The following is a 26,927-nucleotide window of genomic DNA, read 5'->3' as shown; positions in this document are numbered from 1 at the left end:
AACACACTTTATAAATCCTCCATATATTTTGAATCATGACATCATAATAAGTAGAGAGTTTTCTTGAAATTAAAAATAATCATCATGCAAAAACAACTGTGAAATATGAATAAAATTTTAATTTGATTATGGCCTTTCTTGTTGAAGGAAACACTCTAAAATTTTTTCTCCTTTAACCAAATTTCATATCCATTACATTTTTCAGTTTATGCTTCAGGATTCATCTCCCCTTTGAATTGACGTTAAGGAATGAATTTTTTGGGGTGTGGGTTAGTCTACATCAAAAGGCAATTTTTTACGTTTCACTTATGTTCATTTTATCTCGCTAATAAAGTTATTATATGCTTAAACATGGAAACCGTATCTTCTTTTGCCTTTCCCTTAGTTCCTAGTACTACAGGTACTTAATGAATTAGCTAATGATTAATGCAGGATCAGAAATGCAGAGTTAATTCTGAAATTGCTTTTTCTATCTTTAGTTTTGTGGCAGTTGTGTTTGGGGTTGTACCTGTTAGGTGAAAATAAGCATACTTTTTATTTTTGGATGAAGTACTTTGTATTTCATAACTATGTACAAAAAATGCTAAATCTTCAATCAGTCTGGACTAAGACTATTTCAAAAGATCTCTTGCCTCTACAACTTCAGATTTATTCAGAAATTGAGATGCATGTTATATATAAAACTGAAAAGAATCTTAAAATCATATTAAGTCCAGTACTTTCATTTTGTAATACCAAACCTTAGAGCTACTGGCTCTATGTTAGTTCATGGCAGAATCCAGCATCAGTGTCTAATCTCCAGTTCAGTGTTCTTTTTCTTTAAATTAGATGACTTTATTTCTTTTTAATGTATTCTTTTTTCCCCCATGTTATTTTAGAAAGAGGATCACATTTCAGGCCTCTTTCTGTTAATAGTATCACCATTTCCCACATCAGTATACGAATCCTGGTATCATGTTGGATTGCTCTCCTTCCTCTGGCTCTAGATCAAGACTTAAAAGTGCCTGTGCTCTGGCTTCATTATCTTTTGTATCCTTTGCATCCTTTTGCTTTCTTTGTTTTCCTTTCATTCCCGCCACCGTCCTATTAGGTCGTGTGTAGATGTTTCTCTAGTTTCTCTGTCTCCAGTATCATGTTTCCTCTTCTCATGTGTTGTGGATCACATTGCCACAGTAACGTATGTGAAATCATGATTTCTTTTCCCACACCTTTATTTATGCTATTCCCTTCTTTGGGAAGATTCTTTTTCTACCTCTGCATATATATTCAAACATTAGACTTCCTTCAAGACCAAACCCAAATCTCATTTCCTTTTTAATACAGGCCACATCTACTACCTAAATGGGGGCCACTTAAAATCTAGGGTCATTTAGTGTCTGTAATCATTTGACATCTAGATCATGGTATCCTGTAATAGAGTGCTACAGCAGCAAGAGACTTCACATGTCACCTGTTCTAGTCACCTCACTTTGTAGTTGCGTAAATAGTTTTCCTGGAGTTAAATGGCTAACATAAGCACTTGGAGGGTTCAGAGTAGAGATATAATTAGACTTCAGTCTCCTAACCTGTAATCCAGAATTCCTTCCTGTGTAGCACTCTTCCTCTCACTATAAAGTGCCTTGTTTTTTGAGTGCTTTTTCATGAGTTCATGTATAATTTCTGCTACTTGAAGCCAAGAGTCTTGTTTTAAACTTTTTTGTAGGACCCTTAATGTTTTGCGTATAGTAGGCCTTAACTGAATCTTTATTTATTTTATAGAGAATTACTTTCAGACAAAATTAATATTTTACTTAAATAAGGTTATTATTTCCATTTTTATACATACAAATGACCAGGGATTATACTGCTTTTATTTAAAAGGGATGAAAGAAGAATTATAATGGTTCTTGGAAGTTTGTATCTATTTCTAATACTTTAACAAACAAAAAATAGTAGGAAATAACAAAAATATAATTGAAAAATTCTCTGACTCTCTTTTATTGCAAGGTAGATGGGTTTTACTTGTTACAATATTAAGAACGTTGATTTAAGTACAAAACTAGAAATTTTACCAACATTTCTTCATTGCTTTAATGTTTCCAGTTTCTAAGAAAACATTTTATATGAAATAATTTTCTAGCAGATTGTATTATGTGTAAATATGGTGTAGTTTTGTTGTCTTAGTTATTAAGCTGTTACTGAACACTACATAGTACAGTCTTTTCAGGTTTTAAAGTTTTATGAATATATTTGATTTAGAGCATTTAACGTACAGCAACAAGAATTACAGCAAATATATACACTTTAAAATTCTTTTCAACTCAGCATAAATAAAAATGGTACATTAGAGGGAAACTTAAATACCTATCAGGTGAATAAAGCATGGGCTTCCTGCTTATAGTTGGGGAATATATGTATCATCTGCTTTAGATGGCTTACAGAGGTGATGTCAAGGTGAAAGCAGGCCTGCAGAATGGTTGGAAATCATTGATATTCTGACTTGGAGGCTGTAAATGGCTCAGTGGCAGATGGAGTCTTTGTCAAGGAAGAAAAATGGCAGCTTTGGATCATCATAGATGTTTTGCTAGCCGCTCAGCACACAGGCTGTGACCTTCTAGTACTCAGGAGTCTTTCTTATGCTCTAATAAATTGTCCTCAGCTTTTATTCACCGAAAGTAGATAAACAGTACTTATCATATTTCAGTACAAATTGAGGTGTTTAATTATAGGGAGACATAAATATGTTTTATTATCTAGTTTTTAAAGAAATAAGCTTTTAAGGGAATGTGCATTTCTTCGTATCAAAAGTATTTCTCAGTTAGTTTACAAGAGGAAAAACAATAGAGTTTAACTGGGAAAAATTAATTTTGTAGAATCACAGAACATTAAAGCTAGAAAGTATTTTAAAAATCCTAGACAAACTCTCTCATTTTACAAATGAAGAGACCAAGTCTCAGAGACTGATTTAACCAAGATAACCAAATCATTTGCTGAAAAACACAAGGAACTGTTAGATTATTTCTTGTTATACATATAAAATATCTTTTGTTATAAAGGTAAAAGAAACTATTCTCTTTGAATAAAACTTAGAATATCACCATGTATACCTACTTACAGCAGAAGAGTAGATAATTTTAGAGACTTTTATTTACGATTCAATTGCACATACTTTTATTGAAAATAATTCAAGTTTTTTATTTTAGTCTGTCATCACTAGTTTGCAGTATAGAAAAATTTTTATTGAATGGGGAGAGTTTATACCTGGGTTATACAGTTATATATGCATGAATTTTCTTCTTAGTCCTTAATAAGAACACATTTAAATAATTTTTTGTTTAAATCAGAAGCAATTCAAATTTATACTTTGTGTTGACTTGAGTATTTTTAATACTTAATAATATGAAATATTGCATTTCATATTAAAATATGAATATTATGTTAAATATTAAAACATTTAAGGGTTTTATATAAAGTGAGATACTTTGAAAAAATGTTGCATGTACCAGTGAGAATTTCTTCTAGTTTTTAGTGGAGTATATGTCTCCATCATGGGAGTATATTATCATGTGGAGTGTGTTCAGCTGAACAGCTGACCTATGTTAGAGTACATCATGACTCAGATTGAAAGTGGAAGCATTACACACCTAAAATCTACTAAAGCATTTGACACTTGCTGAAACTATAGAAAGGAATCACTGTCCCTCACAGAAGAAAAGGACCCTTTGCTCTAGAGGGTCAAGGTTGCTCCATTCAGTCCTTCCAGTTGGAGTCTTTTGTAAGCCAGTATCTAAAGAAGCGCAGTTCAAGAGAAATTTGACAATAATTGTACAGAATACTGCCTGTGCATTTTCTAAAGATAAAATTATACACAGTTTTACAAATGTTTTTGATTAGGAGATAGATTTGAAAGGTTAGTGTCGAAACCTTCCAGAATCTTGAAGTAAATTCTTGGTTTTGTTTATAAGTCTTATTTGGATAAAACTGGTCAGACCTTAATAGATACAATGTGGGCATGAAAAATATTAATTGTTAACATCATAAAGGAGAGTACTGTTCCTGTTAATGGCTATGTTGATATGTCACTATTTCACCAATTATCTACTTTATTTTATTATTTTATTTTATTACTATTTTTTAAGTAATATGGAGCTCAAACTCACGACCCTGAGATCAAGAGTTGCATGCTTAGAAGGGGGAATGAAACATGAGAGACTATGGACTATGAGAAACAAACTGAGGACTTCAGAGGGGAGGGGGGTGGGGAAATGGGATAGACCGGTGATGGGTAGTAAGGAGGGCACGTATTGCATGGTGCACTGGGTGTTATACACAACTAATGAATCATCGAGCCTTACATCGGAAACCGGGGATGTACTGTATGGTGACTAACATAATATAATAAAAAATCATAAAAAAAAAAAAAAAAGAGTTGCATGCTTTACCAACTGAGCCAACCAGGCACCCCCCATTATTTACTTTAATATGAAGTAAATAACCTCAGATAGAAGTTAAGTGATGATTACTAAATTATTCAACAACTAATTATTGAGTGCTTCGGACATGCAAGTGCTGGGGATAAGGCAGTAAACAAAATAGACTCTGTACTCATGGGGCTTACAGCCTGTGAACAAAAGGGATAATACTTAATAAATTGATATTTAATATGTTAGATGGCCAACCAACACTGAAGAGAGATAAAGCAAATTAAGGGTTATGAGTACAAGGGCTGTGGAATTAGTATTCGTTACAGTGTGGTCAGGAAAGGCCTGTTTAATAGGATGACAGTTTAACAGAGATCTTAAGAAAATGGGGGGAGCAAGTCATGCAAATATCTGAGTGAGGATTATCCCAAGGAAAGCAGTAAATGCAAAGACATTAATGAAGACTGTGCTTGGCATAATTGAAGAATAATAAGGAAACCAGCATGACTGAAGTGGGATGAGCAATGGAGAGTAATAAGTGAAGTTGTAGAAATTTCACATAAACCTACATTTAAGATTTAATTATTTTTTTTTAAAGAGAATATTTTAAAAAATTAGGTTCTGAGCTTAACCAAAGCCCACATTGTTGCTAAACCAATAGTCCCCAAAGTAGTCTTAGTAAGAGCGTTGGTTGTATGGAGTGAGTATTGCATGAAAAAAAAAATTCCATGGTCAAATAAGTTTGGGAAACATAGAGTTAATGTTAAACAGAATGACAAAATTTGTTTAACAACTCTTTCTGTGCATCTTTTAATGTGCTAATAAGTTTTGTGACACTCTAACTTGTTTGACCCTTCCTTCAAAGAGCATCTTATGGGACTGGTGTTTTTCATTGCTGTGGTAAATACTGTGTTATCCAATACTATAGGTTAGCTAAAGGTTAATAAAAGGATTTTCTGCAATTGCTATTTCATAATTTCTCTATTCACCTTAAGCCAACACCTTTCCCTGCCTGCTTTTTCAGCAAAGACTGTATTTCTTTATTTTTCTTTAAGTATTTCTCAAATCCATCCTTTCTTCTCTATTCATAATGCCTAAATCTTTAGGTAGGCTTGCATCATGTCTTACTTGGGCCGTCACTGTAGTCTCCCAGTTCGTGACTATGCCCTTAGTGTTGCTGTGTCCAAATTCATCATCCTCTCAGTGACAATTTAATTGACATCACAAATCTAACTAGATTATTCATCTACTTAAAATAATTTACTAGCTTCCCATCACACAGAATAAAATTTAATCTCATTTGCATGGCATATGAAATGTTCCATAATCTGTCTCCTGCCTACGCCCAAAATTTGGCCTAAATCTCTCATACTTAGGACTCTCCAACTTTAAGGCCATGTATACTTCCTTAAGCACGCAGTGGGTATATTCTTTGCCTTTGTTTAGTGTATTGTCTCTTCCTGGCACAACCTTCCTTCTGTGATTAGCCTAATTTTTCTACTCATAAAGGTTTAGAACAGATGTAATTTTCCCCAAGAACACTCTTAAGTTCTTCCTGGCTAAGTCAGGTGCACTGATGTATAATTCTGTCAAAGTACTTAAAAGAGTAAAATAAAAATATGTGTCTTATCCACTCTCTAGATTCTATACCTTGTCTGTATCTTAAGTGCTTCATACTTTAAGTGGATTCTAAATAAATGTTGAAAAGAGTTGAAGACCTTCTGATAAAATTATCAGATTTATCAATTTCCCCTTTTCCTAGTTCAAAATCTGTTTGGATTGTAAAATTAAATATAACATATAAAACTTTTAAAAGGAAACGTAAGGGAAAATCTATGGGACGTAACTTGGTGAAGAGTTCTTATATATGACACAAAAAGCATAATCCATAAAAGAAAAAATCAGTGAAGATCAGTAAATTGTACTTTATAAAAATTAAAACTTTTCTTTTTGCAAAAGACTCTGTGAAGGTCTATGAAAATACAGGCTATATACTAGGAAAAATTTTTGAAAACCACATATCTGACAAAGTACTCTATCTCGGGTATATAAAAACTCTCAAACTCAACAGTAAAAATGCCAACAGTCTGATTAGAAAATGGGCAAGGATATGAAGAAACATTTCGCCAAAGTAAATGTGTAGATACCAGTTGAATACATGTAAAAACGTTCAACATCACTAGCTCTCAGGGAAATGCAAAAATGAGCTATCACTACTCATGCATCAGAACAGCCAAAATAAAAGATACTGACATATATCAAATGCTGGCAAGGATGTGGAGAAATGGAACTTTCATACATTGCTTTTGGGAATATAAAATGGTACAACCACTCTGGGAAAGAGTTTGGCAGTTTCTCAAACAAAACAAAACAAAACAAAACAAAACAAAACAAAACAATAAAAAAACAACAAACACTAAACATACCCTTACAACATGACCAAACTACCACACTCCTGAGCATTCATCCCAGCAAAATGTACATATTTGTTCATAGCAGCTTTATTTGTAACAGCCAACATTGGAAACAACCAAAATGTCTTGTAGTAGGTGAATGGCTAAATACAGTATGGTGTGTCCGTTATCTGCAGTGCTACTCAGCAATAAAAAGGTTTCAATTATTGATACACATAACAGTTGGATAGATCTCAAGGACATTCGGTTGAGTGAAAAAAGCCAATCTCAAAGGTCACTATGATTCCACTTATATAAAGACAAAATTATAGAGATTAAGAACAAATTAGTGGTTACCAGGGTTTAGGGATGGTGGAGGAGAGGAGTTTGGGTGTAAAGGAGTGGCATGAGAGAGATCTTTGTGATAATAGAATAGTTCTGTATCTTGATTGCAATGTTGCTTACATGAATCTACGCATATGATAAAATGACAGAACTGTACATATACTTTGTAGTTAGTTTCCTGGTTTTGATATTGCACTATGGTTATGTAAAGTATAACCATTGGTGGAGACTGGGTGATGAATAAATGGGACCTCACTGTACTATTTTTGCAACTTTCTATAAATATATAGTTATTTCCAAATTAAGAGTTAAAAAAAAAATCTATTTTCTTCTTCTACCTCTCCATGCATCTCTGAGAAAAAAAAACTTTACGTCACAGCCCCATGTTCATTGCAGCATTACTTACAATAGCCAAGATATGGAAATAACCTTAGTGTCCATCAATTGATGAATAGGTAAAGAAAATGTAGTATTTTTATAAAATGGAATATTATTCAGCCATAAAAGGAAATCCTGCCATTTGTAACAACATGGATAAGACCTTGAGAGCATTGTGCTAAGTGAAGTAAGTGAGACAGAAAAACCAATACTGTATAATCTCATTTACATATGGAATCTAAAACAAAAGACAGACAAACAAAAAACCCCAAAATACAAAAACAAAAAGTTGAACTCATAGATACAAGAGGTATTTGGCTCAGTTGGTGGAGTATATGACTCTTGATCTCTTGGGGCTGTGATTTCAAGCCCCACATTGGGTGTAGAGATTACTTAAAAATAAAAATCTTAAAAAAGAAAAAAAAAGAAATATTGATCTAATAGGATGGGTTGGAGCCAGAAGAGGGTTCCAATAGGGATACTGCAACGTTCAGACTGTTGCAATAGTTTAGTTAGAGGTATTTGCCAGAGGTGGGGGATCGGCAAAATGGGTGAAGGTGGTCAAAAGGTACAAACTTCCAGTTATAAAATAAGTCCTGGTAAAAGCAAACAAACAACTATTCCACCTCCACATTAAACCTAAGAGTTTATTCATGGTTTTTTCCCCCTCTTTTCCTTTTCTTTGTCCTCTAAAACTTGTTTCATTATCATTCATAAAACATGTCCATCTTGTCCTGTCTTAAATGATAAACAAAAGTAAGTAAACAAAACCTTTGCTTCTCTCAAGTGGTTGTGTTTGTATATTAAAGATATACATCTATATCTATGTTAATATGTGTAGCTCTAGGTCATTTGTTTTAATTGCTGTATACTATTTTATTATGTAACCATTCCACAATCTTTTATTCATTTCCAATATTTCATTATAAAAATAGTGCTGCAATTTACATTTTTGTATGTGTCTCCTTACCCACATACATGAGAATTTTTCTGGGTTATATATGTAGAAGTGGAATTGCTGTGATATGGACTATATACAGTCTTGATTTTACTATGTATTGCTTAATGTTTTCCACAATGGTCATACCAGTTTACACCAGCAGTGCACAAGAGACTTCCTGCTCTACATTCTTGCCAACCTTTGGGATTTCCTTAACTTTTGCCTTCCCACTCCCTCTATAAAGAACCTGATATGAAGTCGAATAGTTTTTACTTCTATAATATACATTTTTTATTTCTTGCTCAACTTTGACTACCTAAAGTAAAAAAAAGAAAAAAAGATTCTTATCTTTCTTTTTCATCTTTGTATTTGACTCTATTGCCACAACCTTAGTCCCTCACCTCTTGGCTAAACTATTGCAACAGAGTGAATATTGCAGTTTCCCTATTGGAACTCTCTTCCTGTTGCAATCCAGCTCTAGTCCATCCTGTTAGATCAACATTTCTTTTTTTTTTTTTTTAAGATTTTTATTTTTAAGTTACCTCTACATCCAATGTGGGGCTCAGATTCACAACCCCAAGATCAAGAGTCATATACTCCACCAACTGAGCCAGCCAGGGACCCTGTTAGATCAATATTTCTGATGCTAGTAGTTTATCATTATTCACAGTCTTAAATTTAAATACTTAATATGGTATTTAATGTTGTCTCCAATAAGGTCCTTAACTACCTTTTCAGCCATATCTTACACTATTTTCTACATATGCTTTATATACTAGCCACACAAAGATTACATTCATTTATTTATTAAGTCATTCAAACAGATATTTAGAGCTCTTACAGTGCTATACAGGTATGTTAACCCTTGAGTTCTGTAGGTGGTATTCCTATAAAATAAACAACTCATGTTTTTTTAAAAAAGATTTTATTGGGGCGCCTGGGTGGCTCAGTCATTAAGCATCTGCCTTTGGCTCAGGGCATGATGCCGGAGTCCTGGGATCGAGCCCTGCATCAGGCTCCTCTGCTGGGAGCCTGCTTCTTCCTCTCCCACTCCCTCTGCTCGTGTTCCCTCTCTCGCTGGCTATCTCTCTCTGTCAAATAAATAAATAAATAAATAAATAAATAAATAAATAAATAAATAAAATCTTTAAAAAAAAAAGATTTTATTTATTTGTTTGAGAAAGCGAAAGCACAAGCAAGCATGAGTGGGGGGAAGGGCAGAGGGAGAAGAGCAGACTCCCCGCTGAGCAGGGAGTCAGACACAGGGCTCCAACCCAGGACTCTGGGATCATGACCTGAGCCAAAAGGCAGATGCTTAATCCACTGAGCCAGCCAGGCACCCCAAACAACTCATGATTTTTTGTTAGGGAGCTTGCAAGCTGCCTCAAGTTATTCTTCAAATATACTCAGTGCTTTTCAGCTTCTGCTTCTCAGCATATGTCTTCCCTCCACTTATGATGCCATTTTTTCCAGTTGCTCCACCTGGTGCTCTTTGCCTTTTGAAATCCTATACACCTTTCAGAGTCTACTTTAGACTACGTGTCACTTTTCATGAAGCCTTTTCCGAAGTCCTCATTTAATTATGCTTCCATAGTTATATTGCTTTTATGGCATTTATTATATTCCATGTATTTGTCTTAACCCTTCTGGGGTTTGATAAGTAGAATATTTTGTCCATTCAGCTATATTGCCCTTGTAGCACTTACCATAATGTCTTGTATGTGGTAGGCATACTATTAACTAAAATAATTAAAGATCACATATTAATTAAATCCAGCTTCACCAATTAGAACAATTTGGGGAAAGATCAATTTGAATGAGAAAAAAATGCTTAATTATGTAATTTTACCTAGTGTTCTTAGTTTGAAACACCAAAGAATATATTAAATAGTAGGTCTCTATATAGTGATCTTTATAGTGACTTTGCTGAACGGCAAACTTTATTTGTGATAAGTATAACAGTTGTTCAGCTTGTTTTTAGACTCTAAGTAGTTTCCTTAAACTAGAGTTTTTCAAACTATACTCTGAGGTGGTTCTTTTGCGATGACTTGGCTACTGCTGGGTGCTTCCCCTGTGCCAAAGAGCAGACCTTTATTTATTTTTTTACTATACTGAGCTTCCTCACAAGATTCTATTTAAGAAAGAAACCCTCTGTTGAAAAATTTAAAATAATTTCTAAGAAAGTGTAAATACTTCCATTTTATCCATTTATTTAATACTTTCCAAGATCTTACAAAGAAGATACTATTCCTATTCCCTTTTTCTTTTATTACCACAAATTTCCAATCAGTAGTCCACATGAATTTGAGACTTCAAGTAATTAAGCAAATGGTAGGTAACGGGCTTTGAGTATGACAAGTAAATTGTTTATTCTTTGAATATTCTGCATTTTAATATGATTTGTGATGAGTTGTTAGAATAGCAGAAGTCACTGGAATTGGTATACAAATTTTTAGGTAGGCTGAAGAATTTTCTAGATCATGCCTTCTTAAATTCTAAGGTACGTAAGATTCTGATTCAGTAGGTTTGGGCTGGGGCTTGAGAATCTTCATTTCTAAGAAGCAGTTGTAATGTTGGTGGTCTGTGGATCACACTGGAGTCACAGGGAGCGATTATCAAGGGAGATGACCTTCCAAAGCCCATCACTGCATTTTAAGATTGCATTCTTTGCCCTAGTGAAAGTAGGTTTTCAGTATTGCTATCGACATTTGTTTAAACTGGCTATTTCTCTACAGTCTGATTTATATTTTGCCATTTTAATAGAAATTTCTGGGTTTTTCAGGGAAATACTTTGTGGATTAATCATCGTTCTGTGATTACGTGGTTCTTTGCTTAAAATCATCCTTCATGGTTTTTAAAGTAGTCTGGAAAACTATTAGACTGTCAGTGGCAACTTTCAGAGAGTTTAAATTTAATAAGAAACATTCAGTTTACTTTTTCAACATAACTGTAATACTTGTTGACTTTTGTTATTTTGCAGGATATTGTTTGAAGTTAGATATTAAGGTATTACAAAAATAAAAATAGAAAACTTAATTTTGTTTGACTGAGGCTGTTTTAGTTTGTATAAGTATTGCTATTTTTAAAAGTTATTATCATGAATTAGTAGCAATTATATACCACAGCAGGTTAGGCCGTTAATTTTATCTGTAGCACACATGAATTGAAAACCTAATTGTGTAAACAGTCAACCAATAGGATGGATAGTCATTTAGTTAAATGGCTTATACTCAAAAAGATATAAATCAATTCTAAGGGACATTAATGTTTTTTTTTAAAGATATATAATACCAAGTACTTTCATAGTCTTTTGGACTTTTATAGAGAATTGTAATAACTAAATCATAAATTAAAATAATAAATTTTTAAGAAAATTATCAGAATTATTTACTTTTGATAAATGGAAATTGGTGATTAACTTTGTAGACCAGGATAGCAGAGTATTTTGGGGAGAAAATTATGATTTTAATCTAAAAGCATTAGAATAATTTGCATGCTGATAGTTATTATATCAACCTTACATTATTTCACTTAATAACTGTCAGTAGTGGAAATTGCTGGAGGATTTATATTATTACAAAAGTGACTTTAAAATATATAATTTTTGGGGGGTGCCTGGGTGGCTCAGTCGGTTAAGTATCTGCCTTCAGCTCACATCATGATCCCAGGGTCCTGGGATGGAGCCCCCACATCGGGCTCCCTGCTCAGAGGGGAGCCTGCTTCTCCCTCTCCCTCTGCGGCTCCCCCTGCTTGTGCTCTGTTGCTCTCTCTCTGTCAAATAAATGAAATCCTTAAAATATGTAAATATGTATAATTTTTAAGAACTTCTTATTAAGTAAGCAAGCACTAACATTGCTATAAAAGTCATCTGAAATTTATGTCAAATGTTGAAAAAAGTTTTTTTCAGACCTGATCCAATTATTTTGTATAGAAATAAACCTCCTTTGTTTCTTCTGGTAGCATCCATTGATTTTTTTTTTTTTTCCAGAGGTACATTAATAGTGCTGATAGAAGCAGAACAATCGGAATTTACATTAAAAATAAATGTGATGAATAAAAAGCATTACACTGTAATATTATAGTCTTGATTTTGCTTTACCAAAGTTCCGAAATCTAAAGGACAAAAATACTGACAAGGTCAAGAAAAAAATGAAAGAAAGAACAAACGATGCAAAAAGAAAATGACACTGAGGTCTTGGTTTAATACATATGTATTCCAGGTTGATGGTTGATTTCATTAGCAAATCTCATTGTTATGCAATGTCTGTTCTTCTGCAGCAAAATGAATATTGTATTCTCACAGGCTCTGTGTGTATCTATTATGTTGCAGTAAATGAAAATATATATATTTGTAGCTTCCTTTGGTTTACTTTATCCAGTTTGCTTTTTAGGAAAAGAAAGAAAATTGAATTTTATTCTTTCTTTTGTTGTTAAATTTGTTCAAAAGCTTTTCAATTTATATGATAGATATATTTCCTACTTTTGTTCTTTGAGGTAAACAATTATAAGGTGGTTAATAATGTAACCATTTTAATTATCCTATAACTTTTTAAATGAGTAGAATATAATCTTGATAGATTTAAGGTGCTAATTAATATGAGTTTCATAAGCAAATGCTTTGTAACATATTTTAAATGTTAGTGCTTTTTCTTATTGCAAGAAAAATGTTAAGCAAGTGTACATATTATGCCAAATGTAAATACTGCTGCCTTTTGCAATAGCAAAAAATTGTACATTGAGATTACCATACTTAGACTGAATTTCATAAAATAGGAAATTCAGAAATAACAAATTTTGGTGGCTACACATTGGAAAAGTTCATTTAATAAGGGAGTAGGCTGCATGACTCTTTGGGTTACATATATGAGTTCAAATATGGATCAAACTATATTGGACACAGTTGTTATTCAATTTTGGTCATTTTGAGGTCTGACAGTTATATAAAATCTGTTTGGTTTTTGGTAGTGTTCTCAAAAGTTGTACTTACAATTAAAATTCTTTTGACCATCTTGAAAGTGGAAAAGCCTAAGGTTTGATTTAATATGGGTTGATTCTATCCACCATTTAGAAATTATGTATATGGGGGTGGCTCAGTCAGTTAGGCATCCGACTCTGTATTTTGGCTCCGGACGTGATCTCAGGGTTGTGAGATGGAGCCCCACACTGGGCTCTGTGCTGGGCATGGACCTGTTTAAGATTCTCTCTCTCCCTCTCCCACTCTGTACCACCCCGCCCTGCCGCTCTCTCTTTCTCAAAAAAAAAAATAAATAAAAGGAAAAGAAAGAAAAAAAGAAGGAAGGAAGGAAGGAAGGAAGGAAAGAAAGAAAGAAAGAAAGAAAGAAAGAAAGAAAGAAAGAAAGAAAAAGAAAGAAAGAAAGAAAGAAAGAAAGAGAAAGAAAGAAAGAGAAAGAAAGAAAAAGAAAGAAAGAAAGGAAGGAAGGAAGAAAAAATAAATTACCTGTATGGTAAAAATTGGTGTCTGGCTCACTCAGTGCAATCCTAATAAATATCCTGGTCATGTTGAACAAACATGAGCTATAATAAATATGTACAGCAGTTTATTAATGCATAAGTTAATTTGTACTTATGGTGTTTGCATTTTGTGATTCATAGTGAGTAATATAAAATGAAGAATTTCAAAATCTAGTAAGGGAGATCCCTAAAATAATTAGAGAATAATATAAAGCTAAATCAGGTAGGGAAAGAAGGTTTTATGGGCCCAAATAGGCTCTGAGAGAGGAGCATCCTGAATGTGATAAGATCTAAACGGATATTGAGATGAAGAAGCAATGGGAAACAACATAAACTTGGCGTCTTTGGGAGAGAGAGAAGTGACCAACCCAGCTACAATGGAAGACAGGATTTGCTCCTACTTATTTGCCACATGTGAAAATCAGGTTGTAGTGTTGCTGAATTTTAGTAGTAGTATTCAGTCCACATATATGGTATAGTGAGATGTTACCTTTGCCAACCTTTTTTCTTGTATAATAAAATGAGAGAGATTCTGTTTATATTAGTTTTACAACTGTCTTTCCCCCCACCAATAACATAAAAAGCAAATGCTATAAAAGTATGCAAAGATTCATGCTGTAAAATGAATCTAAATTGGTGCAGACCGAATGAGAACATAGCAGCCTAGAAACCTTAAGTCAGATTTCTTTACTATAGTAAGAAATACCAAACTGAAGAGGAATAATAGTCATCATAGATCAGGTTTTCAGGCTGTTGGAGCTAGCAGGATTATAGAAAGCCCCTAACAAAGAAGAGAGGAACTGTTTTAACGAAAAAAGAGAATTTCCCTTTTAAGTGTCTAGACTTACCTAACTACCAGTGTTGTCTTCTCTTTCATCTGCTCTGGAAACACACTTACAGCTTGCATGTCCATTTTTACTTACTCATCCAGCAAAAGAACCTGAATTTAGAAAATGAAGTATGAATTAGGAATATGAAAGTGGACTGTGAATTTAACAAAAGATCCTGAGGATTATTGTTAGTGTTTATTTAAAAACCCAGATTAGATAAATTACAGAAGCTTTCCTAACAAATGGCTAATTTTCTGGTCATTAGTTATGACCTCAGCTTGTGCTGAGGAAATGTTAAAAGAAATTTTCATATGAAATTTGTTCTTTAATTTCTTACAGTAAAGATGCTGTTGAAAATTATTGTATTGTCCAGTGTTACATTATTGAAAAGTATAAAAGAAATTTCTCTCAATTCTAAGTACTAGGAAAAGCTTTGGTGCTTGTTTGTAACACATCTTACAGAGAATTAAAATTTTGTAATTTGGTTGTTTTTTTTTGTTTTGTTTTTTTTTTAAAGATTTTTACTTATTTGAGATGGAGCAAGAGAGACAGCACGAACAGCAGGGGGTGGGGCAGTGGGTAGGGGCAGAGGGAGAGGGAGAAGGAGAAGCGGCTCTCCACTGAACAGGGAGCCCAACGGGGCTGGATCTCAGGAACCTGAGATCATGACCTGAGCCGAAGGCAGATGCTTAACAGGGAGCCACCCAGGCGCCACTAAAATTTTGTAATTTGATCTTGTTTCCCACTTTACTTTTATTGCTAGGAAGCTCAGAGCTGAACTACCTATATCTAAGGCAACGCCTTATGATAGGTATTTCTGTGTTTCAGGTTTACCTTGTGTTTCATCTTTCTTGCTTACCCTTGTTTTCCCTTTATTCATATTAATTTATATTTTGAAAGCATCTGTTCTACTATTCATATTTCTCCAAGTCACATTAAATTATTTTGGAATAAAATGGGCTATAAATAACCATGTAAAGCTTATTTATTGCCAGCAGAAGACAAGCAATAAAAGCAGGAATCTTTCTTCCTCCTTGTGTCCCCTCCCCTGCCCCCTCTCTTCTTTTTGTATGAAGTTCTTAAGTCATGGGTGACTAATCTTCTCTGTGGTTTCTTAGACTTGCCGTGGGGCAGGGGAATCCCTTTTGAAGCTTTTTGCCAGTACAGAGCTACCAGGTATAGTTCACTGTGCTGGGTATGACCAATACAAGAGTGCCTGACTTGAGAGAACAATACATCCTAGAGGAAGAAAAGGCAACGCAGAGGGGGTCTTTTTCTAATTCACAGGGTACCATATATATTACCCTGGTTTTTGACCCAGCCCCTTCAGCCCAGTTATAAACTCTTAATACCAAAACTTGCCGATTGTTGATAAAAGCCACCTTGAATTAAAAAAATTGCAAATTTATTTTCTTTACCTTTATGTTTTTATTTCATTATCCTCTAAATTTGACGTGTTATGGGAAACTAAGATAGTCATGAATCTTTGAAATAACTGAAACAATAATTTCTAATTTAAAATTTAGTTTTGGTTTAGTATATGAATCACAGTCAAGGCTACATATTTAATACGAATTATATCTTAAATTTTCTATAAAGGAAATATGAGCTTTGTTTCGCATTCTAGGTAACTATAGAATATTTGAATTATTTCATTTAACCAAGAAATTCAGCTGGAACTGAACTGGAACTGGAACTCTATAGTCATAGTTTTCTGAAAATTTGCTGTCAATTTCATGTCATTGTAGTAAAGATGGTGATTAGCGACTTGTGTTAATGTTTAATATTGAATACACACTCCTTTCAAATGACACATAATGTTTGTAATGAGACCTGTGCTGAAATTCTGTTCTCTTGGCACAGTTTTCTCTACTTGGGTGTTCTTTCTGTTGTTATTAATTTTATTGTCACTTTGTTTTGTTTTCTATTTCAGTACATTAGAATTTTATTTCACAAATAGAGTAAATATGATTTAAGTAATGTAATTTAACGCCTTGATATGATTATATTGTAAAAGGGTCGTTAAAAGCTCTTTGATTTGAAATTAAAGCATACAATGTTCCTAATAAGACACTGATACATGGCCTTAGTATATATAGAATTAAAATAAATGCAGTTTTGTAGATTAAGAAAAAGAATCTCCTAAATGTTTTCAAGTAGTGAATTGGTTTATCATTTTCACAGAATATATGTGTTTCTTTTATACCCTTAGTTAATTTTAAAAAACTCTCATTCAATTATACTGCAGATTTCAGAGATGGAAAAAAACAGCAGTTTGAGGGAAAAAAACTAAGGACAAGAAAACTTTGTCTTCAAACTAACTATTTTTTTAAAGGTGCTCACAAGTAAATATGTTCAGTTTTATTTTCTTTTTGAAATATGAATTTTAAAGGATGCTGGGAATAGCTTCAAGTTTTGTAAACTTTTTGATTCATGTAACAGATTGTTTTTTTCAAAGACTGCCACATAAATTATAAAGCAATATTTTTGCAGGAGCTTGCTCTGATAAAAATAGGCTTATACTTTGACTAAAATTTAATTTTGGCCTTTAATTATAACTCAGAAACTTCTTTTATCTACTTTTTTGAAGCAGTTGAAATTTAAACACTTTTCCTTATATTTAGCAGGTGTTTTGAACAATTATTTTTAGCTTTTTTTTTTTTTAATATATCTTATTGGCATTGCCTCGTTTTTTACAATTTGCTTGCCAGAAGTAATTTTTAAAACCTACTTAAACAGATTCGTTTTTCAAGCATTCCTTAATTATAAACTGTGTGCCTATGCATTTCAGGAATAAACCCTCCTTAAAAAAGGGAAGAAAGACAGAACTCTTTATTGTCTGTTAAAAAGAACGATTACTTGAGACATCAACCTTACCTGGCTTAGTTTTGTCACGTGAGCATTCACGTTTACTGGTGATCTAAGTGCTCCACCTGCCTTTCAGTTTGTTTACCAGGAAATCAAGATGTGTAAACTGCAGGAAGTACTATTTGACCCTCTCCGACAGTATCTCATTACAATAATTGCTAATCTCTGAATAAGACAGCCATGTTTTGTGAGTAACTGAGAGAGAGGTTGTGTTAGGTAGATTTTAGGTGTTTCAACAAATAGAGCGTTGTAAATGCTTCCTTGGATTATGTTTTCATGATAGCTTTTGATAAAAGACATGTGGTGACCTTTGGGGTCAGCAAAGCTAGGACACAATAGTAGGTATTCTTTCATTCCTTTTAACTGAAAAATATCACGGCTTGTTGTTTTGGAGTGCTGTCACTGCTCTGAATCGAAAGGATAATGGCTACTTCCTGATTAAACCCACTCTCCACAGTAAGCTGTTTATGTTACACTGTATGTCTTTTTCTCTTGTAAATGCAATAGTATTTGGTGTTTTCTTTACTTTTTATCATTGTCTTTTCATGGATAATTCTGTTCTAAATATTTCCTGAAGTTTAAGTTTACAATTAGAGTAGAAACTACTGTTTTAAGTTTGGAGAATTTTTTTAATGCGAAGTATTACTGTTTGGTAGTAACCATCTCATATACTTATTGTAGATTTTGGTTAAAGAAATTGGCTTTTAAAAAAAGACATTGAAATGATGAATTATATTAAACTGTCACTTTCTTGGCACTGAGGAAAATTTAAAAAATAACTTATGTGGTAAATCATATTAATTTTTTCAGGGAATATTTGGATAAAGTAATTTTGGTTTTGTTTAATAAATTTCACAAATCTAAGTTTGTCATAATTATTGTTGATAATTGTTTTAATTATTAAATTAAATTATTGTTCTTAAATTAGTTAAAAGATCCTTGTGATGTAAAAACAGTATTAAGTACTCGGAATATAAGAAGGAAATAATGAGCTTCTTAGTTTTAATCCTAAAGCTGGCAGTTACTCCATCTGTGGTCTTGGGACAATCATTTAAACTGCTTACCTCAGTTTTCGTGTCTACTGAGTGTTAAGTAAAATGTGTATGTTTGTTTATTTCTTTATGTTAGTACAAACTATAAAGAAAATTAGTTTTCACAAGTATTTTATAAAATGGAGAACTGACTCGGGAGATAGAGTAGCAGAACATTTAGAAGTCACACTAGACAGGGAAATAATAGAAAAATTATTTCTGTTATAAAACAATAGAAAAATTATTTTTATTCTAAAATAAGAGAAAATAGGGTTTAAAATGAACACTATATAATTGGCCTTTTAATTTGTACAGAATTGTTAGTTTTGCTTAGTTCTTAATATAACATTACAAAAAGATAATACTTATTGTTGGATACATGACTGAAATGAAAAGTGAAAAGCTTGGAGGTGATTTAGTAAAGAGTCACAAATGTACTTGAATCTTTTTCACAGAAGTCTTATTTCTGGAAATATGATTATTCAGAGCAGAGGGAGGAATGTGTGTATATATTAAAGGCCTATAAGTGTAGTTCATCTAAATAGTAAGATGTTTGATTTTTAAACTCTAGTATTAGGTATCCTGGCTATATAAAAGAAAACATATTATGAAATTATTAAACATTGAAGGCAGTTACCAAAGATAGTTTTAAAACCTGACATCTAGAAATACTTAAAAATATTCTGGAATAAAGTAAATATGATTTTACTTTTATTGAGAGAGGTAAGGTACCTTCTTTTGCAAAATGGTTATCAAAATTATTTTAGGTAACAGTTTTTAATATAAATCATTGGTGCTTTTTAGGAGATTCTAAAGATTATGGTTAGTGAATATTTTAGCTTATAGATGTCAATTATTGACTGCTTAATATATAACAATCACTGGGCTAATTCTCTTGTAGGAGATACAAACTTTTACCTTTACCCTTTTAGAGTTCTTTGTGCTTGGGCCTGAGAATTAAATAATAAAGATAATAAATAAGATAATACAAAAGATAAAAATGGAGATAATAAAGGTGCTTACACCTTGATTTAGATAGTTTTATTTTATTCATCAATTTATTAAATAATGCAGAGTACTTACTAGGTGTCAGGCACTGTAAGGAAGTACCAGCACTACTAATGGAAAGTAACATAAAATTCCTTGTTTCAAGAAACTTACAGTTTAGTTGAAAAGACAGAAAATTAACAGGCTATTTAGTACAGTTGATAACTGAAACAATAGTGGTCAGTGTGGGATGTTAAAGGCAACACAGGAAGTATCTAATATTTTCTTTCATTGACATATTTATTTGCATTTTTGGTGCTATTCTAGGTACATGGGATATATCAGTAAATAAAACTTTCAAAGCTCTCTGCTCTTGTGGAATGAATAGTGGGCATGCAGATAAACAATAAGCCTGATCAATAAAGTATATAGCACATTTGAAGTTGGCAAGTTTTATGGAGGATAGAAAAAGTTGAGCAGAATAAGAAGGCTATGATGGTGATGGTTTGCAGAGGTTGAGGGAGGATTTATAGAGAAGGTGGTACTTGAGCAAAGACCCAGGGATTGGTTAGCTTTGTGGAAATCTTTGGGAAGAGCCTTCCAGACAGAGGGCTTGAGGCAGGAGCATACCTGGCATGTTCAGAGTAGTGGACAGAGACCAGTATGATTGGAGCAGAGCGAGGGAGAAGGGAGGATAGAGAAGGTATTGACACAGGTAATGGGTGAAGAGTCAGATAATGTAGGGCTTTACAGACCCCTATAGTAACTTCAAGGAGCCATTGCAGGGCTATCAGTAAATCTGGCTTGTACTTTTAAAGGCTCACTCCTGTTGCTGTGTTGAGAATAGACTATATAGGGAGGCATTGACCACTAGTTAGAAGGCTCATAGAGTTATCTAAGTGACTGAAGTTTGATAGTCAAATTCTGGATGTTTTTAAGGTACAACCAAAAAAGTCTTTTTGATGAATTGGATGTGGGATATGAGAGAAAGAGAAGACAAATTGACTCTAAGGTTTTGGCTGAGAAACTGGGAAGGATGGTTTTGCCATTGGCTGTGAGATAGGGAAGGTATTTAGATGGAGCAACTTTGGGATAGAAATAGGCAGTCAGGACTTTGTTTTTGGATGTGGTAGATTTTTAAGTGTCTAGTAGATATGCAGGTAGAGATTGTGAGAAGGCTTTCCAGGGGAGATACCATCTAAATTGAGGCTGAAAAATGAATTGGACTTACTTGGTCAAAGAGGTGCCTTCTGATGAAATTGAAGAGCATTCTTTATACACTTAAATGAATCTTAGCATTTTCTACTTTATGTATTTACAAACTACAGAGTAACATCTAAACGTCTTAAAAGTTATAGTATTTTTAAAAGTAATAAAATTGTTTATTTCAAAGAGCAATTTATTCTAGATAAATTTTCAGAACATTTAATTGCCCAAGGTCATTGATATATTAAGTGATGGGTCTGTATTCAAATCTAAATCTTTAAATTCTATTGCCTGTGCTCATTATTTTAAAAGTATATGGTATATTAAACTTTGTAAAACTTTAAACTTTTGTTTAAGGTCCCAGGGAGTTGTCTTTTTTTGTTATCCTTATTGTAACATAGTGATACCCTTGGGACATAAGGCTTATAGATTCTCCATCATAGAGTTAAGCCGTTTGTCGGGGTTTTTTTGAATGTCTGTACAACTTTTGGTACAGTTACCTATTATAGACAATCCCTCCACTCTTAGCCCTCTCCCCATGCCTAGTGCTTAATACGTGCTTAGAAAATTACAGCTGCTATCATCATCATCTTTATCCCGCTTTCTAATATGCTGTGACCTTGGGAATCACAATCCGAGCTTGTTGGAGTCGTGTAAATTATAAAACCTCAGAGATTAAGGGCATGAGGACTTTTTAATTAATAAAGAATGAGTTTAAATCATGTATTTATCTGATGAAAACCCATTTTTGTTTCTTTCCCTTTATTGGCTGTTTTCTGGGGAAGTGATTTCAATAAATAGCTGTGTTTCTGACTAGAAAAGCAATCTTCCCTGAGATGTCAGTGGATATTTTCACTGTAAAAGTGAATATAAGTCAATCTACTTCAGTAGGGAATAGAAACATAGTTGTTCATTGAAACAGATTTACTTTTGAGGTAATGATGCTATGCTTTAAAAACTTAAATATTTGCCTTTAGATCAAAATATAATTTATATAATTTATGATATGTTTTTAAAAACACACTGAAGAGAAGGTCATTCAGACATTCTGCAGGAAAGAAATATTTTTAAAAAAGCATTTTGCACATTTTTGAAAGTACCAATTAAAAACAAACAAAACAAAACTCCACTGTGGATTAAAATAGCCTATAAGCCTAACAGGTTATTTTAAGCATGTACTAAGGACATAAGTAGGAAATTTACCTAGTCTTTATATTTCTGTTCTATAACTGTATGGCTTTATTCCAAGTGCACTATATACACTTCTCAATTTTTTAGGCTATTTTTTTCAAAGGAACAAAAAAAATTTATCTTTCCTATTTCTTTTTCTAAAGTCTTCTTTTTCTTTCATTTTATACCCCAAATACGTATGTATAATTTATTTTAAGACTACTATAATTACTAAATGAGATATTTCAGTAAACACAAATTTTGGTTGGCTGTTGTAACTTTATTATTTGTATAATCTCATAATTTAGTTAATTCCATCAGGATTAGAAGTATATATCCTAAACATATCTATTTAGGCATAAAAAATACTAGTATATATGTTAAATGTTTGTATATCCTCCTATTTTGTTTTATTTTTTGTTTGGACAGTGTCTTTTAATTCATTTGGGGAAAAAGAAAAATGGTCAGTCAGAAATTTTTCTGGTTAAAGTATCCTGCCTATTTTTAATAATTATACTGAACTAAATCTATTACATCCTTGGTTAATTGTAGAGTGCCCAGAGAATGAGTATTCTGATTATTTTTTTTGAGACTGCATTCTCTTAACATTTGTTGTGGAAGTTTTTACTCTATGTATTTGTGCAAGTGTAATATCGAATTATTTTTTGAAGATTTGAAGATGGCAGAGAGTTACTGGGTCCTCTTTTGACAATTTGAGCTACTAATGTTGTTTGGTAAACAAAGTACAAACAAATATTAAATATGGGTCTTTATTTGATAATATGAGCAACTAATCTTGTTTTATCAACAAAGCATAATCAAAGACTAAATGTGTAACAGTAATTAAAAAATACTAGCAATGCCGAAAAGAGGATAAGATTAATTGCTGAGTAATATAAACAAGTAAAATATTATGATTTGAGAATAAGAGAAGGGTCACTAGGATGACCAAGGAAGGCTGGAAAAAGGAAAAGAGATCTGAACTTCAAGCATTGAAGAAAGACTTCAAATATTAATTTTCATTACACATTTATTAACATATTTCACACACTACAATTTATAATTCACCCATTTAAAGTATATAAGCCAATGTATTCCACATTATTAAGTTTTTTAAGTTGTGGAAAAATATATAATGTAAAAGTTGCCATTTTAACTATTTTTTAATTTATTTTTTATTTTTAATGATTTTATTTATTTATTTGACAGAGAGCACAAACAGGGGGAGGGGGAGAGGAAGAAGCAGGCGCCCCACTGAGCAGGGATCCTGACGTGGGGATTGATCCCAGGACCCTGGGATCATGACCTGAACCAAAAGCAGACATTTAATTGACTGAGCCACCCAGGCACCCCTTACCTATTTTTTAAAAAAGATTATTTGAGAGAGAGAGCAGTGCCAGGGCATGATGGCGGGGGAGGCAAAGGGAAGGAGAGAATCTCACGCAGACTCCCTACTGAGTGCAGAGCCCAGAGCCGTAGGCAAGGCTTGAGCTCACAACCCTGAGATCATGACCTGAGGGGAGATGAAGAGTTGGTTGCTTAACTGACTGAGCCACCCAGGCGCTCCTTCATTTAACCATTCATTGGTATTAATTACATTTATAATGTTGTACAATAGTCCCCACTTTCTATTTCCAAAACTTTTCATCACCCCAAACAGAAACTCTCTAACCGTTAAGCACTAATTCTCCATTCCCTCCCTTTCCCCAACCCTTGGTAAACTTGAATCTACTTTCTGTCCCCATCAGTTTGTCTATTCTAGATATTTCCTGTAAGTGAAATCATATCATAATTGTCCTTTTGTGTCAGGTTTATTTCATTAGTATAATGTTTTCAAGTTTCATCTATGTTACAGCACGTACTGGAACTTCATTGCTCTTTAAGTCTCAGTAGTATCCCATTATCTATCGATCTATCTATCTATCTATCTATCTATCACAAATATGACAAATATATGTAGGTATGTGTCTATCACATTTATCCATTCATCTCTTGTTGGATTTTTAAATGTGGAGATTCCTGTTCAAGATAGTGCTTTCAATTCTTTTCAGTGTATGTATGTGCCTTGGAGTGAGATTGCTAGGTCGTGTGGTAATTTTATGTGTAGCTTTTTGAGGAACTGCCAATCTGTTTTCCACAGTACTACATCAAGCATTAACTTTTACTTTATTATATATAGAGTACGTAAAAGATGACACTGAATGAATACTGGCTTCAGCATGTAACATACACCTTTTTTTTTTTAAGGTTTAATTAATTTATTTGTGAGAGAGAGAGGGAGAGCACAAGCAGGGGGAGCTGCAGGGGAGAGGGAGAAGCAGACTCCCCACTGAACAGGGAGCCCAGTGTGGGGCTCCATCCCAGGACCCTGAGATCATGACCTGAGCCAAAGGCAGGTGCTTATTGGACTGAGCCACCCAGGCGCCCCACATATACTTTCCTTAAAAAGAAAAGAGAGAAAGGAAACATGTATGTGTAAAAAGCCACCTCTTAAAGTTAATTTTAATAAAATAATTAAACCTTCTGGTTGCATGTAATTCCAATTTTGCTGTAATATTTTATAGAACATATTCATTAAATTTCTGTTTTTCAGTTCCTAAGAATCTATTGTGAAAGGATAAGTATGGCCATTTCCACAAGTAATTAGTATAACTTTAGTGTAATTCTGCCCAATGTTCAGATTTTTTAGTTACCTTTTTCATATTATAAAGTAAAATCACTCTTACTTACATCTAACTAGAAAGTACTCCTAATACACCTTTTTTAGTCATTTTATATTAATTTGTTTCATTTATGTTAACATTTTATATTTTTAAGTCTTGAGAGAGAAGACTAGTGGCATTTCAGTAGACATTTTTGAGATGACTCTTAAAAGTATAAATTTTGGAATTCAGTGTGAGTTAGCAGAACAGTGTTTACCTATCTTTTTTAGATCAATGAGGGACCACTAAGCCAGAGACAGGCTTATTTCACTGGCTGGATAAGGTCATATAACCCAGGAGATGGGACACAGTAATGGAATAAGGAAACTTTTTGACCTAATTACAAACATCCCTAGGAAGGATATGTAATATAACAAGCACATAAATAATAGTGAATTACACTGTGGATTCAATATGGGAATAGTAATAACAGATGTAATTGGTCACCTTAATAAGTGCATTGTTTAAGATATCAGAGAAGTAATTTCTGGAAATAAAAGGAAGACTAATCAGAAGCTTCCTTTAAATTTCTCATCAGTTTGGGGACACCTGGGGGGCTCAGTCAGTTAAGGGTCCAACTCTTGACTTTGGCTCAGGTCATGATCTCAGGGTCATGAGATCAAGCCCTGGGGCAGGCTCTAGGCTCTGCAGGAAGTCTGCTTGAGATTCTCTCTCCCCCACCCCTACTTACTGAGTCTTTTCCACACATAAGTGGGAACTGAGATTGAGATTATGGGGTCTCTAATTCATCAACAAAGGTTAAACTTGGAGAAAGCTTTTGAAGAAAAAAGTTTCCACTTGGTTAAAACCAAAAATATACTTAATTGAGTATAGAATTGTGGTTGATTTAAATACTTTGAATAAGCTACTGAAAATTAAATAATTAGATAAAATATTTTAAATGTTGTGACATTGCTAAGCTGGTAAGAAAGTAAAGAATTTAAAAGGATCAAAAACTGAGTGAAGCAGAAAATTTAAAGAAGAGGATTAGAAGGCAATATGGTTAAAATGTCCATAGTATTCAAAGTGGTCTATAGATTCAGTGTAATCGCTATCAAAATCTCAATGGCATTTTTTACAGAAATAGAAAAAACAATTCTAAAATTCATACGGAACCCTAAAAGATCACAAATAGCCAAATCAGTCTGTAGAAAGAAGAACAAAGCTGGAGGCATCACACTTCCTGATTTCAAAATATCAGATGAATGGATAAAGCTACAGTAATCAAAACAGTATAGTACTGGAATAAAGACAAACATATAGACCAATGAAACAGAGTAGAGAGTCCAGAAATAAATCCATTCGTATATGGTCAACTGTTCTTTGAAAAGGGTGCCAAGAGTACACAATAAGGAAAAGCTAGTCTGTTCAGTAAGTGGTAATGGTAAAACTGCATATCCGTATGCAAAAGAATGAAATTGGACCCTTATTTTACACTATACACAAGAATCAACCAAAATGGATTAAAGACATAAATGTAAGACCTGAGGCTGTAAAACTCCCAGAATAAAACTTAGGGGAAAAACTTCATGACATTGATCGTGGCAATGATTATTACAGATAAGTCACCAAAAGCGTAGGCAACAAAAACAAAAATGAGTAAGACTACATCAAGCTAAGACTCTTCTGCACAGCAAAGGGAACAGCAGAGTGAAAAGGCAATATATGGAATGGGAGAAAATACTTGCAAACCACATATCTGATAACGGGTTAATTTTAAAATATGTAGCTGACCCTTGAACAACATAAGTTTGAAGTGTGTGGGTCCATTTACACATGGATTTTTTTTCAATAAATACAGTGCAGCATTGTGAATGTATGTTTTCTTCCTAATATTTTCTTTAAGACTACAGTATATAATACATATAATGTACAAAATGTCTGTTAATCAGCTATATTATTGGTAGGACTTTTGGTCAACAGTAGGCTATTAGTAGTTAAGTTTTGGGGGAGTCAAAAGTTATACACAGATTTTTGACTGCATGAGGGGTCTGTGCCCCTAACTCCCATGTTGTTCAATGGTCAACTGCATAAGGAACTCTTATAATTCAATGGTAAGAAACTAATAACTAATAACCTGATTTAAAAATGGACTAAGGACTTGAACAGACATTACTCCAAACAACACATGCAAACAGCCAAAACTTACATAAAAAGATGCTCAGCATCACTAATCAGAGAAATGCAAACCAAAGCCACAAAAAG

The 26,927-nt window shown here is 33.3% G+C and overlaps 1 protein-coding gene across 32 annotated transcripts in view; it reads left to right on the top strand.

Moving 5' to 3' along the window:
• BAZ2B (bromodomain adjacent to zinc finger domain 2B) overlaps nucleotides 1-26,927 on the top strand; it is a 398,115-nt gene that overhangs the window by 200,701 nt on the left and 170,487 nt on the right. For 16 of the 32 annotated variants that reach the window (XM_048214065.2, XM_048214059.2, XM_048214052.2 and 13 more), the window contains exon 1: nucleotides 17,492-18,103. The exons of 3 other annotated variants lie outside the window; for them this stretch is intronic. In XM_048214065.2, coding sequence (XP_048070022.1) covers nucleotides 18,094-18,103 — 10 coding nt within the window. In that variant the 5' untranslated portion in view covers nucleotides 17,492-18,093. Of the gene's footprint in view, nucleotides 1-17,491; nucleotides 18,104-26,927 lie in introns of those variants that run through there. 13 more of the 32 variants (XM_048214058.2, XM_048214056.2, XM_048214060.2 and 10 more) reach the window with 5 other exon arrangements.

Source organism: Ursus arctos, unplaced genomic scaffold, assembly GCF_023065955.2.
Source record: "Ursus arctos isolate Adak ecotype North America unplaced genomic scaffold, UrsArc2.0 scaffold_1, whole genome shotgun sequence".
NCBI lineage: Eukaryota > Metazoa > Chordata > Mammalia > Carnivora > Ursidae > Ursus > Ursus arctos.
Note: the sequence above shows the minus strand (reverse complement) of the source record. Positions and strands in the feature narration are given on the sequence as shown.